Source organism: Rana temporaria, chromosome 2 (assembly GCF_905171775.1).
Source record: "Rana temporaria chromosome 2, aRanTem1.1, whole genome shotgun sequence".
Taxonomy (NCBI): Eukaryota; Metazoa; Chordata; class Amphibia; order Anura; family Ranidae; genus Rana; species Rana temporaria.
In genome coordinates, this window is record NC_053490.1 from 105,183,608 (window position 1) to 105,199,956 (window position 16,349).

General features: G+C 45.9%; 1 protein-coding gene across 1 annotated transcript in view; it reads right to left on the reverse strand.

Annotated features, from left to right (window-relative positions):
* LOC120929336 (pleckstrin homology domain-containing family A member 3-like) overlaps positions 1 to 16,349 on the reverse strand; it is a 48,609-nt gene that overhangs the window by 17,017 nt on the left and 15,243 nt on the right. Inside the window, exons 3-4 of the mRNA XM_040340717.1 lie at positions 16,094 to 16,249; positions 13,285 to 13,421 (exon numbers count right to left, since the gene is read on the reverse strand). Of these exons, the coding sequence (XP_040196651.1) occupies positions 13,285 to 13,421; positions 16,094 to 16,249 (293 nt within the window). The remainder of the gene's footprint in view (positions 1 to 13,284; positions 13,422 to 16,093; positions 16,250 to 16,349) is intronic.

The window sequence follows — 16,349 nt, forward strand, 5'->3', positions numbered from 1 at the left end:
CTCTTTAAAAGGTTGGGCACCCCTGATATAGAGGATGGGATACATAGCTCAGTCTCAGATTTTGCAGAAGAAAAAAAATAAGCAGGGCAATAACTTCACATCAGGATATAGAGATTTTACAGAAAGACCTGAATAAAATAATAATGGGCTGGGCAACTACATGGCAAATGGGGTTTAATGTGGAGAAATGTAGGGTAATGCATTTGGGGGCTAGAAACAAACACAAACTACTCCCTAGAGGGAGAACCTCTGGGGGAATCAAGGATGGAGAAAGATCCGGGGGTCCTTGTAGAAGAAAGACTGAGCAATAGCATGCAATGCCAAGCTGCAGTTACCAAGCTGGCAGAATATTGGCATGTAAAAAAAAAAAAGGGGGAATTTACTCCAGAGATAAAACTATAATCCTACCACTTTATAAAACTCTGGTTAGACCACATCTGGAGTATTCCTTCCAGTTCTGGTCATCAGTCCTCAGAAGGGATGTGCTGTAGCTGGAGAGAGTCCAAAGAAGGGCAATATAATTAATAAAGGAACTGGGGGACCTCAATTACGAGGAAGGACTATATTTATTCTCGCTGGAGAAGAGACGCTTGAGAGGAGTCATGATAGCGATTTACAAATACCTCAATGATCACAGCGTAGGAAAAAAACGATTAAGTCTCAGAGAGTGTAAGAAGACACTGGGCCACACAATGAGATTGTACAGTGGAACCTTGGATTGTGAATAAACACGGTAACAAGCGTTTCACAATATGAGCACTGTATTAAAAAAAAAATTGTGACTTGGTTTGCGAGTGTTGTCTCGCGAAACGAGCATGATTCAGGCCAAAGCAGTATGCAGTACCGCTTTTGGCCTGATGTGGGGGGTCTCCGGAGCAGAGCTGAACGTCGTCGATCGCAGCCATTCGGAAATGCATGGAGAGGCCCGAAGATAGCACGGCTGGCCTTTTTGGCCATTTCTGAGGCTCTCCCACACCCCCCCCCCCCCGCCTCTGGCCTCATGCGGTATTGCATCCCATTGAAGTCAAAGCGGAACAAATTATTTTCGTTTCCATTGACTTCAATGGGGAAACTCGCTTTTATATGTGAGTACTTTGGATTACGAGCATTCTCCTGGAACGGATTATGCTCGTAATCTGAGGTTACACTGTATTGTGATAAGCTGCGTAGGGAATTTTTCACTGTCAGGGCAATAAGGATGTGGAACTCTCTTCCACAATCAGTGGTGTCAGTGGGGAGTATTGATATTTTTTAAAAGACTCTTGGATGTGCATCTTAAGGAACACGACATACAGGGATATGGGAAATGATTATCGACACTGACACACATACACAGGTTGAACTGGATGGATTATTGTCTTTATTCAACCTTACCTACTATGCAGCTATGAAACTATGTGACAACGGTGGACCATGCCCGTATAATGTGTGTTAAAACAGCAGCTTTCCAGTCCTAGATGTGGTGACTTCATTGGTTATAATTGTTTAGACTAGGACCATTTTCAGCAAGTACAGCAAATACTTGTGGATCTTGCCAGAAATGCAGTGCCCTGAGCTGTTTTTTTCCCATGTTTAACCACTTCCACACCGCGCATAAAGATATGACGGCAGCAGGAACCCTAGGGGGTGCGTGTGCACCATGTCACTCAGCACCCGATGCGGACGCAATGTCAGCTGGGCACCCTCGATTGCCCGTGTACAGCAGGATCGTGGATCCACTTGCTGTCAGAGGAGAGGAGACAGATGGTGTGTTCCCAGTACAGAGGAACACCGATCGGTCTCCTCCTCTTGTCAGTCCCCTCCCCCTACAGTTAGAATCACTCCCTAGGATATACATTTAACCCCTTCCTTGGCCCCTAGTGTTAACCCCTTCCCTGCCAGACACATTTACAGAGTAATCAGTGCATTTTTATAGCTCTGATCGCTGTATAAATGTGAATGGTCCGAAAATAGTGTCAAAAGTGTCCGAAGTGTCCGCCGCAATATCGCAGTCATGATAAAATATCGCAGATCGCCACCATAACTAGTAAAAAAAACAAAAAACACAACAATAAAAATGCCATAAATCTATCCCCTATTTTGTAGACGCTATAACTTTTGCGCAAACCAATCAATGTACACTTATTGCGATTTGTTTTAACAAAAATATGTAGAAGAATACGTATCGGCCTAAACTGAGGAAAACATTGTTTTTTTTAATGGGATATTTATTATAGCAAAAAGTAAAAATAGTGTTTTTTTTCATAATTTACGCTCTTTTTTTGTTTATAGAGCAAAAAATAAAAACTGCAGAGGTGATCAAATACCACTAAAAGAAAGCTCTATTTGTGGGGGAATAAAAATTATAAAAATGTCATACAAGTACAGTGTTGCATGACCATGCAATTGTCATTCAAAATGTAACGGGGGGTGAAAATTAGGTGGTTAAAAAATAAAATAGTAGTAATTTTTTCCCCAATGTCACACGATATTACTGCAAAAAAAACGCACGCTAAAATTTAATTTTAGGGGGCACAAAAATGCAATAAATTACCCAATTTTTTGGTATAATATAAAAGCTGGGTTGCACTGAGTAAATAGATACCCAACATGTCAAACCTTAAACATGTCAGTACCCTATATATTCAATAGCCGATGCTTAAAAAGCCCCCTACAAGTCATCAGTTTAGCATAATGGAGATCTGGTTCTAGAATTATTGCTCTCATTCCTGCGTGTGCGGTGATATACAACATGTGTATCACAATCAACGTTTTCAGGCGTAGGCGCCCAGCCTCATGCATTTACGTTTGAACGTGCGTATACGTGGGGGTGGGGGCCTCAATTGTTGGGGGGGAGGGGGTTATGTGCTTGGGTGTAACTTTAATTTTTTACAATTAAAAACGTTTTTTTTCTCACATAGTAGACAAAAAGTCCATTATGTGATGGGGTTTTTTTTTTGGGCGACAGGTTCCCTTTGTAACACTACCCCTCAGAGGTGCGTCTTGAATATATTTGGTTCTGTACTTTGCCATTCAACCCCAAGAACAGTCTCACCTGGCAATAGTGTAAGTGCAACAATACCAATGAAAGACAGGTTATGATAAATCACAGAAATTCTCTTTACTTTGAAGTCTCTCTGAATAGTAACAAACAGTGGCAGTATATCTCTGAACAGTAGGCAAATCTATCTTAAGTAAATTAACTGTATAGCAATAATGGCTAAAGATCAGGAGCAATTTACTAAATGGTACTGTCAGGCTGCTTTCAGGGGATTCCACAACAGCGAATAACCCGAAGAGCAGAGGCAAACAATTTAGTAATAACCCGTCACAAATGGCTCTATGAGTCCAGGCAGGAGGAGAGCAGAGAAATGACCCTCAGGCCTCGTACACACGACCGATAAACTCGATGGGCGAAACACATCGTTTTGCTCTTCGAGTTCCTTGTTAGGCCGTCGAGGATCTCGGCGAGACAAATTTCTCCATTCCCGTCGAGGAAAAAGAAGACATGCTCTCTTTTTGGCTCGACAGGATCCGCGACAGTTTCCTCGTCGAAAAATGTACACACGACCGGTTTCCTCGGCAAAAAAATAAAAATAAAACAGCAAGTTTCTTGCTGGTTTTTGCCGAGAAACTCGGTCGTGTGTACGATGCCTGACTTATGTCAGGCCTCTCTCATGTCACTCCTCTCTCATGTCAGGCCTCTCTCATGTCACTCCTCTCTCATGTCAGGCCACTCTCATGTCAGGCCACTCTCATGTCAGGCCACTCTCATGTCAGGCCACTCTCATGTCAGGCCTCTCTCATGTCAGGCCTCTCTCATGTCAGGCCTCTCTCATGTCAGGCCTCTCTCATGTCAGGCCTCTCTCATGTCAGGCCTCTCTCATGTCAGGCCTCTCTCATGTCAGGCCTCTCTCATGTCAGGCCTCTCTCATGTCAGGCCTCTCTCATGTCAGGCCTCTCTCATGTCAGGCCTCTCTCATGTCAGGTCTCTCTCATGTCACTCCTCTCTCATGTCAGGCCTCTCTCATGTCACTCCTCTCTCATGTCACTCCTCTCTCATGTCACTCCTCTCTCATGTCACTCCTCTCTCATGTCACTCCTCTCTCATGTCAGGCCACTCTCATGTCAGGCCTCTCTCATGTCACTCCTCTCTCATGTCAGGCCTCTCTCATGTCAGGCCTCTCTCATGTCAGGCCTCTCTCATGTCACTCCTCTCTCATGTCACTCCTCTCTCATGTCACTCCTCTCTCATGTCACTCCTCTCTCATGTCACTCCTCTCTCATGTCACTCCTCTCTCATGTCACTCCTCTCTCATGTCACTCCTCTCTCATGTCACTCCTCTCTCATGTCAGGCCTCTCTCATGTCAGGCCTCTCTCATGTCAGGCCTCTCTCATGTCAGGCCTCTCTCATGTCAGGCCTCTCTCATGTCAGGCCTCTCTCATGTCAGGCCTCTCTCATGTCACTCCTCTCTCATGTCACTCCTCTCTCATGTCACTCCTCTCTCATGTCACTCCTCTCTCATGTCACTCCTCTCTAGTCTGTCCCCTCACACCACAGAACCAACTACCATGGTCGTGCATCACAGCTACTGAGCCCTGGGTATGTGTGAGTGTCCGTATGGCCACAATACCTTCAGTCCCTTTAAAAAGAAGGCCTTGAGTCTTCGACTAGCCACTTTAGTTGGTGCACTTTAAACTCCTATTGGGTAGAGTGTAAAGACAGTATGTTGGCAGTGTCTGGATAACAGGACAGACACTGAATGCTTAACAGGGCGTTCGTGTATTCCAGGTTCTGGTTAGTGTGAGCAAAGTAATAACGCGCTCTGCTAGCAGCCGGCTATACCAGCTGCTAGCAATAATTGTATGCAAAATCTGGCACGCTGGTTGTACCCAAGTTAATACTTGGGTACATTTAGCCTGCCCATACATACTGTAGTTTAAATCTTGGCCAGCCTAAAAGATGCTTCATGGGACTTGTCGTACAAATAGAGAAAGCCTGCTAGAGCAAGGAATAAGCCAAGTATAACCTCTCATTCCTTATTCATTTGAGTTAATGAGCATTTAGCTCCTGCAATGCGGGGAGGGTGGACAGGGCCATACAAACCACATTCTACATGGTTATTTAAAGCAAACTACAGACTGTTAAAAAAAAAAAGAACATGATTTATGTGAACAGTTTAAGTTTCCTATTTTAGTTTTAATTCCCTCTTTTCATCTATCCACAACACCATTTAACAGACAGCACAGCCCGATTATTCACCCCCTTCCCCCATGACTGCTACATGGACAAAGAGGAGTAGCAGCAAACAGTGATCATCCCTGTACCGCGACATCCTGTAAGCACAGGGATAGACTGGCCAGGAGTTTCCTGGTGGGCCGATGGCTCAGTGGGCCGGCTTCAGTGACAGCGGACCGCCCCCTCCTCTCCTCTGTCTCTCCCTCCCCGCAGTGCTCATCTGGGGGGTAACAGAGAAGCAGGGGGAGGACCAGAGGAGAAGCGGGGGCAACAGAGGAGCATGGGGGGGACCAAAAGGAGAATGGAGGAGGGGGCAGACAGCTGACTCAACAGCTACGGCCTGGGAGTTTCTCACTTCTGCCTAATCTTGTGGGGGGGGGGGGGGGGGGGCACCGAACTGATTCTTTGCCCGGGTGAAATAATGTCTAGCTTCCCCACTGGTACTGCCTATAAGAGTACCAGTACCAGCCGTTCTACTCTAATAAAGTAGAACGGGTAGTGGCTAGTGAAGGGGGAGAGAAGGGTTGGGAGGCTGGGTGGGGGGGCGGCGGGAGTTGTCCAGCCACCACGGGAGAGACCTATCAAAGTGGGCCAGTCTGGATGAAGTCGAGGGACAAATTTTTGTCCCAGTCCAGCCCTGTGTAAGCATGTTCCTAGTGTTAGACTGATAGCACTGTGTACTGCAGGAGAGGCGTTTGGCCTGCATGGAATTACAGTAAGTGCACATACTGACAAAGACATGCTAGTTGAATAAAAAACATTTACATTTAACGTTCTTTGTAATGGAAACATCATTGGACTAAACGGTGTACTAGGAATTCAGCTTGATCTGGACATTGCACTCAAAACTGACATTTTAGTTTATTGGTTAGTTCTGTGTTTAATCTTACTTGTGTAAACCATTCCCCAGGGGCGGACTGACCATTCGGGTCAGTCGGGCACTGCCCGAGGGCCCCGTGGTGGGGGGGGCCCGGGCCGGGTCAGTCAGCCCCTGGAGGTGCCCGCAGCAGCGTCGGCTTCTACACAGTAAAAAAAAGTCTGTCCGTACCCCGAGATGGCTGGACCATTAAATCCCGGGCAGCTAGCTGGGTGATGTCTTGGCGTGGATGGATGGCTCAGACAGAGCCGTGCAGGGATGTACAGTGCAGTCACTATGACAGGCGCTCCGGCCACCTCTCCCCCTGTGGAATTCAGCTGAGGGGGCGGGGCCATAAGTCACTGCTGCGGAGGACTGTCTGAAGGAGCTGCTGGACTCGGAGGCAGGCAGAGCAGACATAATTGCAGTACAGACACAGCCAGGAACGAACGGCATCCACACTGACCTGCCATGTGTGAAGAAGCAGGTCAGTGTCGTAAATAATGAAAGCATTGTGGCTGCAGTGCAGTTACTTTGACAGTCTAATCTGTACTACACTGACACAACTAGAAACATATCTGTAGTCTAAAGGCACATCTAGTACCACACTGACACCTTCAAGAAACATGTCCGCAGTGGCAACAGTCGCCATAAATACACCTGCATAAACATAATGAGTACTGCACTGACACCACCATGCTGGGAGAGGGTACTCCTCTGTGAGGTGAGAAGAACTCCTACCTGTTAGATATACAGTATATCTGCTCTAAAGGTAGCTCTGAGACTAGCAGCTCTACCCTTTGTAGCACTATGGATCTTCAAAATTCTCAGTTACAGATCCTTATCAGTTTGAGATCTATTAGGGACCCACCTGTAGCAGATTTAACCAGCCAGTAACCAGTCTAAGCTTCACCCTGAGTCAAAGTGATGTTTAAGTATTGAATTTAGTTGTCGCATTCCTTGTAACAGCTGAGCTGATGAGAGGGCTTCCTTTATTTCTCCTGTCCAATGCCCCTTGAAGGCAATGACATGGTGCAGCAGGACAAAGAGTGACATGGTCCTGACACTGGGTGGTCAAACAACATTCTAGACCCTCCTGGGATGTTATAGATGCTCAGACTGTAAATGGTGCAGAATACTGGCACACAGGTGGAGCACAGGCATGTGCAGATGCACAAAGCAAAGAAGTAGTTAAGAGGAGCCAGAGTCACCAATCAACAACCTTGTAGCAGAGATCAGAGACCAAATTGGAAGGCAGGAGCAGTATCAGAGTCCAGACTGGAGTTAGCAGAAGTACCAAAACAGCAGAGGACAAAGTCAAGACAAGAGCCAAAGTCAGCAATGGGGGATCAATATATTAGATATCAAGATCAAGCAGCATCAGTAGACCAGATGGGTCAAATGCCCTGCTTTTTGCCCAATGCCCTGCTTTGTGCCCCCATGCACTGCGCTGTGCCCCTATGCCCTGCTGTCTGTCTGCCCCATGTGCTGCTCCGTGCCCCCATGCCCTGCGCCCCCATGCCCTAATGTCTACCTCATGCCCTGCTCTGTGCCCCATGCCCTGCTGTCTGCCCTATGCCCTGCTCCGTGCCCCCATGCCCTGCTGTCTGCCCCCTGGCCTGCTCTGTGCCCCATGCCCTTCTGTCTGCCCCATGCCCTGATGTCTGCCCCATGCCCTTCTGTGTGTCCCCATGCCCCAATGTCTACCCCTTACCCTTTTATGTGCCCCATGGCCTGCTGTCTGCCCCATATCCAGCTGTCTGGTGTGTCCTACTGTGTGCCTCACTGTGTGCCCAATTCCCTCATGTGGGCCTTGTGATCTGTCCTGAGCCCTACCTAATGCCCCATGATGTGCCCTGTACCCTGCTGTGTGCCATATGATGTACCCTGCTGTGTGCCCTGTGATGCATCATTCAGTGCCCCATAATGTGCTCTGCTGTGTGCGCCATACTGTGCCCTATATATGCTCTCTTGCTCCATGTAATATCCCCTGCTGTGCCCCATAATATATCCTCTTGCCCCCCATGTAATATGCCCTGCTATGCCTCATAATGTGCCCTGCTGTGCCCCATAATATAAGATTTTATCCTTCCTAATGTGCTCTGCTGTGCCCCTTAATGTGCCCTCATGCCCCCCATGTAATATGCCCTGCTGTATCCCATTATGTGCTCTCTGTGCCCCATAATGTGCCCTCATGCCCCTATGTAATATACTCTGCTGTACCCCATAATGTGCCCTCCTGCCCCATGTAATGTTTCCATGCTGTGCCCCATAATGTGCCCTTATGCCTCCCCCCATGTAATTGGCACTATAATGTTCCCTGCTGCCCCCCATGTAATGTGTCCTACTGTGCCCCCCCAACCTGTAATGTGCCCTTGTGTGCCCCTTAATGCGCCCTGCTGCTTCCCATGTAGTGTGCCCTCCTGCCCTCCACACATACATATTGTGCCTTCCTGTGCTATGACCTGCTGACTTCTATACTTTGCCATGGTTCCCCCATGCTTTGCCCTGGTGCCCCCTGTGTACTGTTTATCTCAGGTTCGACCCAGAATTGAGGCGTGGACGCAGTGCAAGATGGGGGTGGGACTTTGTGTGGGTGTGGCTTGACTGTGGGCGGGAACATAGGGGGCCCCATGATCTCCTGTTGCCCGGGGGCCCCATGAGTTGTCAGTCCGCCCCTGCCATTCCCTACTATGGAGTCTCAATCTTTCTGGTGAATTATCTGCAATTAGAAATACATGTCAAAATCTGTCAGGAAGAAAGAGTGGAACTCCCATGTAATAGCTTCACACCTAGAAACTGGAGTTCGAAATTTTGGTCACTAGAGCAGGTAGGTGTTTTATCCACTTAGCATGCGCATTTCAGTTCTTTGAATGACAATTGTGGGGTCATGCAATGCTGTACTCAAATCACATTTTTATCATTTCTTTGAGACAGATAGAGCTTTCTTTTGGTGGTATTTAATCACACTGGGCTTTTTTTTTAAACAAGTGAAAAAAATACCAAAAATGGTGAGAAAAAAAAAATGTTTTCTTAGTTTTGGTTATACATTTTGTAAGTAAGCAATTTTTCTCCTTTACCGATGTGTGCTGATAAGGCTGCACTAATGGGCACTGATAGGCAGCACTGATGAGGGGGCATTAATATGCAGCACTGGTAGGAAGCACTGATGAGGAGGCACTACTATGCAGCACTGGTGGGCACTGATAGGCGGTACTGATGGGCAGCATTTATGAGCACTGATAGGCATCACTGGTGGGCACTGGTAAGCATCGCTGATGGGGCTGCACTCATAATCATTGCACTGATTATCAGTGCAGATCCCCCTGTGAGGAAAGCCACTTTTCGGCTTTCCTCTCCTCATGTGCTATCAGAGTGAACAGAGGAAAGAAGACAACCGGCACTTCCTATTTACACTACACCATAAACTATTTTCTGAGATTGGAGACGTGGTGTGTCGGATCGACACACTGCACCACCGATGTATGCATGCCCCCGGGGGGGGGGGTGTGAACAAGCGGGTTGTTTTGAGGGACATCATATGACATCCACTAAGAACAATGAAACCCCTGCCCGGCATTCTGCAATAGGCCAGGAAGAAAGTGGTTAAAGTGGAGTTCCACCCATAAATATAACATTACATCAGTAGTTTTAAAAAAAAATCATTAGTCCTTTAAGAATTTTTTTTTTTTTTTTAGATGCCTTCAAAGTGTTGTTGCTAGGCAGAATAGTTAATCTTCCCACTTCCTGCACCTAGGTGCTTAAGCTTCCTAACCTACACCGCACAGACTCCTGGGAATGTAGTGGGTGTAACTTTCCAGGAGTCTGTGCACTCCCCAGTCTCGAAGAATCATGTGACTTGGACAGTACAGGTGCTGAAACCTGATCTGAAACCTATTACACTGCTTGTGCAGCACTGAGCATGTGCGAGATCTGCAAGGCTGAAATCTAGGAAGTCATACAGTCTGGCTTCATGATGCCCACACTTAAGATGGCCCCAGTCAATTTCTATTTTATAAAGTGTCTAAATGCTGTAACAACCTAACAAAACGGACCTTAGTTTACAGACTAACTTTACTAGAATACATTAAGCTTGTGTATTACAGGGGTATTTATATTTAAAAAGTGAAATTATGGCCGGAACTCCGCTTTAATATAAATGAATTTACACACATACAGTAATCTTTAACAAGCTACACAATGCAACACAATGGACTTATTGCTACTTCTGTTACACTAGACCAGGGGTCTCCAAACGTTTCAAACAAAGGGCCACTCTATTGTCCTTCAGACTTTAGAAAGGGCCGGATTGTGGCCGGTGGGTGCAGAAAATGTCCCAGGCCCAGCACCAGTAAGAATAAATGTGGCCTCAGGGTTAGGGTTGCCAACTTATCCCTTTAAAACAGAACACATATTAATTACACAGGTTCTGAGGCTAATTTAATGCAAATAAGGCACCAAGTGAGTTTAATTACCTCCTTAATCAGCCACAGAACCTGTGTAATTAATATGTGTTCTGTTTTAAAGGGATGAGTTGGCAACCCTACTCAGGGTTGGTGTTCAGTAGGGGGAGAAGTAGGGCCCCTAACAGTAGGAGAAATAGTATCCCATCATTGATATCAGTAGAAGAAATAGTGCCCCCTTGTTGGTGTCAGTGGAAGGAATAGTGCCTCATATCAGTTGGAGGAATAGTGCCCCGGGGGCCGCATAAAGGCTAGAAAAGGGCCATCTGGCCCTCGGGCCGCAGTTTGGAGACCCCTGCACTAGACAAATACCAATCTAGGCTCCAAAGAATAGCCAAAAGCTCCATCTTTCTCCCCTAACCTATTAGCCATGTTAAGTGATTAAACGATTATATATACAATGTACAGAGGTCAGTCAACATGAAAAACCTGTTCTATGATACAAGCGTTCTCTGAAAAGCACAAGCCTGCTGCAGAAACAAACCATGACCTGCGAAATAAGAGGCAACTGTCTATACCATTTTAAATCACATGCAGTTATTCAAAAATGCAGTGACTCCTCAAATGTTCATTTATTGACCTGAAATCTGACTTTAGTCAAATCTGACTGTACTTTGAAGTCAATGTCCAACCATGGGAAAGAACCTTAGGCCTCGTACACACGACCGAACATGTCTGCTGAAACTGGTCTGCGTTTCCGCGGACATGTTCGGTCGTCTGTACGGCCGACCGGACAATTTTCTGTACGGCCGACCGGACATGTTTCCAGCGGACAAATGTTTCTTAGCATGCTATGAAACATGTCCGCTGGAAGCCTGTCCGTCGGACATGTTCGGTCGTCTGTACGACTCACCGGACATGTCCACTCGGCCGAAAGCCCTCGCATGCGTCGAAGTGATTCGACGCATGCGTGGAAGCATTGACCTTCCAGGGTCGCGCACGTCATCGTCGCAGCGACGGCGCGGCCACGTCACCGCGTTCGCTGTCCGCGGGAAATTTGGTCTGATGGTGTGTACAGCCATCAGACCAAAATCCGCCAGCGGACATGTCCGATGAAAACGGTCCGCGGACCGTTTTCATCGGACATGTCCCGTCAGTGTGTACGAGGCCTTAGATGCATGAAAGTCTCCCATAGAAAGCATTCTAGAAAGAATTGATATATTGGCTATATCAACCAATTTGGTAAGCAACCGAATTATAATTCTCTATGCCAGTAGATCCAGCAGAGTACCCATCTACAACCCAAAGAACAGCTTTCAGAAGTAATCTCATTAAAAATAAAATCCTATACAATTTTATTGCACAGCTACTTGTAATAAATAAGTCTTAAAATGTGTGGTTTTGTCAAATGTTTTTTTCCAAATGACTGCAGTTTCATGAGGATCAGGGAGTGATCAAACTGCCAACAGATTTACGATGACTCCAGATCTCTTTATTCCATTCTCGAAGGAAAAAGGGACAATATTATGGAATACATTTTCTCCCAGCCAAGAAACAAGACTACTCATTGGATAACACTGTACCATGGGCAAAGAAAAATAAGATCAGTTGTACTATTTACTAATGTCTACCTGCCAGAGTCTATGGTTAGCATACTGCCTCGTAAGGTTAAATACAACGTTTTGAATGAGTCTCTGTGAAAACGTATCTGTCTGGCACAGAACTCCACAACTCCAGTCTGGCTATTGCAAGAATTCCATGATCTTATTCTGCACTTTGCATGGAGGTGGTCATCTCAGCAGAAAAGCAGGGTTTTGCTTCCTTATGTCATGGCTGCCCTCCATAATGGCTGGTGATCTGATGACTGGGGCAGCAATGCTCAAGAAGCAGAGGTTCAGAACGCACAGATCCACAAAACAAATGAAACAGAAGCAGGGAGATGCTTATCTGCATGTCCTAAGGAAAAGCTTTCTCTCCAGCAAAGAGAACAGTGAGCAGCACAGTGGTGACAACACACAATCTCAATCAAAAGAAGCAGCAGTGCCTTAGGTCTCACACTGCAGATACAGTATATAAGCGATTAGGAAGTGGGCAACAGATAAGTTCTGCCATCTTTCAGGAGGAATTCCAAGCCAAGGTTACATTATTCAAGGTTCAGATTTGGCACAATTAACATTTCTAGATGTTTTCTAGAAAAGCAAATGTTCTTTTTTTTTAAATTCAGGCTCACCTTAAAGTGGTTGTAAACTCCGTTACACCACTTGTACCTACAGGTAAGCCTATAAAGAACAATTACATGTAGGTACTGTGAATATCTTCTAAACTAAACAGAGTTTAGGAGATATTCAGAGTGTATGCAGCCGATGACATAATCGGCGCATGCTCTATGAAGGTCTAGCTTACAGTTCCGGACCTTCAGAGCCTGTGCCGCACTGGAGTGACGCCATCGCTGCTCCGGCCACTAACAGCGCCGGAGCTTGCGAACCCAGATGAAACACTGGTGAAAGATGTCAGCCGCCTCAGGGGTGAGCAGGCATCGCTGGAAGGGCTTTATTCTCAGGTAAATATTTCATAATGTGCTAGTATGTTTTTTTTTGTATTCTTCAGTTTACAACCACTTTAAGATTTCAGCCCCAAGGATTTTGTCTGACCTGATAAAGTATGGTGGTGAAACATGCAGCCTTGGCTGATCCAAAATACAAATGTATTGAGCCACTCAAATAACTTTTGTGCATGAAGGATCAAGCCATGATGTCCTTGGACATGTCTTGCGAGTCATGTTTTTGGATTGTTACAGTTACTTTACCTCCTTGTTGGGAGGTTCTATGGGATCATCTGCATCCACTGCTCCTTTTACTTCCATCACTTGTTCCATAAGCAGATCACAGAACAGCCGAAGCTCTGACAGTTTCCTTCCCAGGGATTCGCTGTCTGAAATCATTTCTAGAGAAGGTACATTTTCATTAGCAGGTGCATAAAAATACAGCACTGTAGCATAGAGTGATAAAAGTTGCTTAGCAGTCCATGGAGAGGTACTACATCAAATACAGAATACACTTTACTATGACATTACTCTTAATAAAAGCTGCTCTGTTAAGTCAGCCAAGTGTATATCTTCTTGGGCAGATAAAAATAAAATAAGAAATGTATGTATGGATCTTACATACAAGATACAAGTGTAATAATGTACAAATGTAATTATGGTTAAGACCAAACGGCAACCAATCAGAAACCTTTTACTTAAAGTGGAGTTTCCATCCCAAATTTTTTTTTTCATTATTGTGCTCATTAGACCTAAAAAAGAAAAAAAATAATGTTTTTACTCATCTGGAAATGCCTGTTGCTATGCAGTCCCACAAAATCTGCCTTTGGAATCACCTAGGATCCTGACATCATCTCCCTCTAATGCTCCCGGGAAACGTGTGTCATCATTTCCCAGGATGCAGTGCGCTACCCAATTATCACTCCCCATCCAAGACTTCCAGGAAGTAAGTGCCTGTAGGCTTCACAATTCCCACAAGCAAAATGACAACGGTGTGGACATAGTTTTATAAACTATCTTTTTTGAATAACTATGCGGAGCGGCGGCGGATTGTAAAATAGTAAGTGGGCGGATTTATATTATAAAAACGCAGGATGAAAAAACATACATTTAAAAAATGCTAATTGTGGTTGGAACTCCGCTTTAATAAAGTTGTCTGGCTTCACTACATTGTCAAAAAACAATTTCTAATTGATCTGCACTGTGCCTTGCAACCAGATAATCACAATAACAATTCCAGGCAACTGAAGCCAGTGAGTGCGCTATTAATGCATTTTAACACAGCAGGCTTCATTAGAAACTGAATTCTTCACCAAAATCTGTGTACTCCATTGCATCCACAGCACACACAAACCTCCTCACAAGCTTAGCAAGGACCTACCTGATGAAGCCTGGGTTATGTTATTTCCGTTCTCTCTGCTTCTATCACCTCTAAACCTGAAGAGTAGGATCAAACTATATTGGCAGATGATAGAAACATCATACTAATGACTTCTATATGAGGCTTTCTGCATGTGACAGGTAGTAAGGAAGGTGTTCCAGGATCACCAGCAGTAGTGTTCCAGGAGCACCAAATCATAGACAAAAGGAAATGGAGTGGACTGGTACAGTACAGCTATGTCTGGATGAAACGCTATGGCTGTCCTCACTGAGTATCTCAATGCTTCATTTTCAGTTTTCACTGAAACGTTTCTTTATGCAGGTAAACGGAAAAAGGATTGACTGATTGCCATGTGGATGCCCAGACATCTTCCTGTCCTAAAGATAGAGGAAGTGTTAGAACCCATGTCAGGTGTTATTGCTGTGTCCCCCCCCAATGAAGAGATTTAGGCCCAGATTCACAAAGCACTTACGCCGACGTATAACAAGTTACGCCGACGTAAGTGCAAATGTGCGCCGTCGTATCTGTGAGCCAGACCCACAAACAGACATGCGCCTAAAACCAGGCTACACCCCTCCGACGTAGCTTGCTCACGCCGGCGTAGGGTGGGCGCACATTTAGGCTGGACGCATGGTGCCGCTCCCATTGATTAGCCATTCAAATATGCAAATGAGGGAAATGAGGGAAATACAGCGATTCATGAACGTGCGCGTGCCCGGCGCATGCTACGCGAGATGCGCGCAAGTTTTACGTCCGGCGTAAAGTTATTCCCCATAAAGGAGGTGCAACCCAGCAACAGACATGCACAGGTCTGCACCAGGGAACACAAGCCGGCGTATTGTGCGTTGGATGTGTGTCTGGCTGGGCGTACGTTATGTTTCATTATGTGAACATTGGTGGGGTGACTAAGGGGGTCTAGATCAGGGGTAGGAAACCTGGGGCCCTCTAGCTGTTGCAGAACTACAAGTCCCATCATGGCTCTGGGAGTAATTGTAACTGTCAGCCTTGCAATGCCTCATTGGAAATGTAGTTCCACAACAGCTGGAAGGCCCCAGGTTGTCTGGACCTACGTGTCACAGAGACTGACCTGTGACAGTAAAGAAACACACTGGGTTTGATTTACTAAAACTGGAGTGCAAATTCTGGTGCAGATCTACAGGGTAGCCAATCAGCTTGTTCAATTAACCTTTCACAAAAAAAAAAAAAAAAAAACACAACAAAAAAACGAATAACCTGGAAGCCGATTGGTTTCTATGCAGAGTTGCAGATTTCGCACTCTCCAATTTTAGTAAACCAACCCCTGCAACTATGCCCAATCAGAACATATGAACAGGGTTTGTGAAATGACCTACTTGACCCGCTGAAACTTACCTCCGCAGTGCTCACACACCACTCCTGCCTCAGCAATAAAAGCGCTTGCTGTGTCTAGGTATGAGAGAGCACGTGCCCTCCTCCCGTGTGACAGTGCACAGGTCTGGCCACCAATGGCACATGACAGAGGGAGTGATGTCAGCCAACACCAGGTTATTTTGGGGATGCCTGCAGCAAAGGAAGGAGCGGTGGAGTATCTCCAGGAGGGTATCAGTGGGTCGGAGAGGGGGAATTTTCATAGACTTATCAGACTTGTGTCTTGAATTAGAGGACACATAACCATCATTTGTCATTCTACGCTGAACAGCTGTCCTTACATGCCTTTTGCTTGATGGGTGGTGATATCTCCAAGGCAGGCTTTGGAAGAGCCCAGGGCCACCAGCCATCTCTGCCGTTCAGCTGCATTCTCCGCACGCAAGTAGAAGCACTGCTCTCTCGGTATGAAGAGGTCCATTCGGCAGCTGTCAGCCTGGTGCACTGCAAGGGATGGAAAGAGCTGCATCATTCAGATAACACAGGACAAGCGTTTACAAATAAAGGACCATATATATATAATTTTAAAGTAAGCAGATTTCAT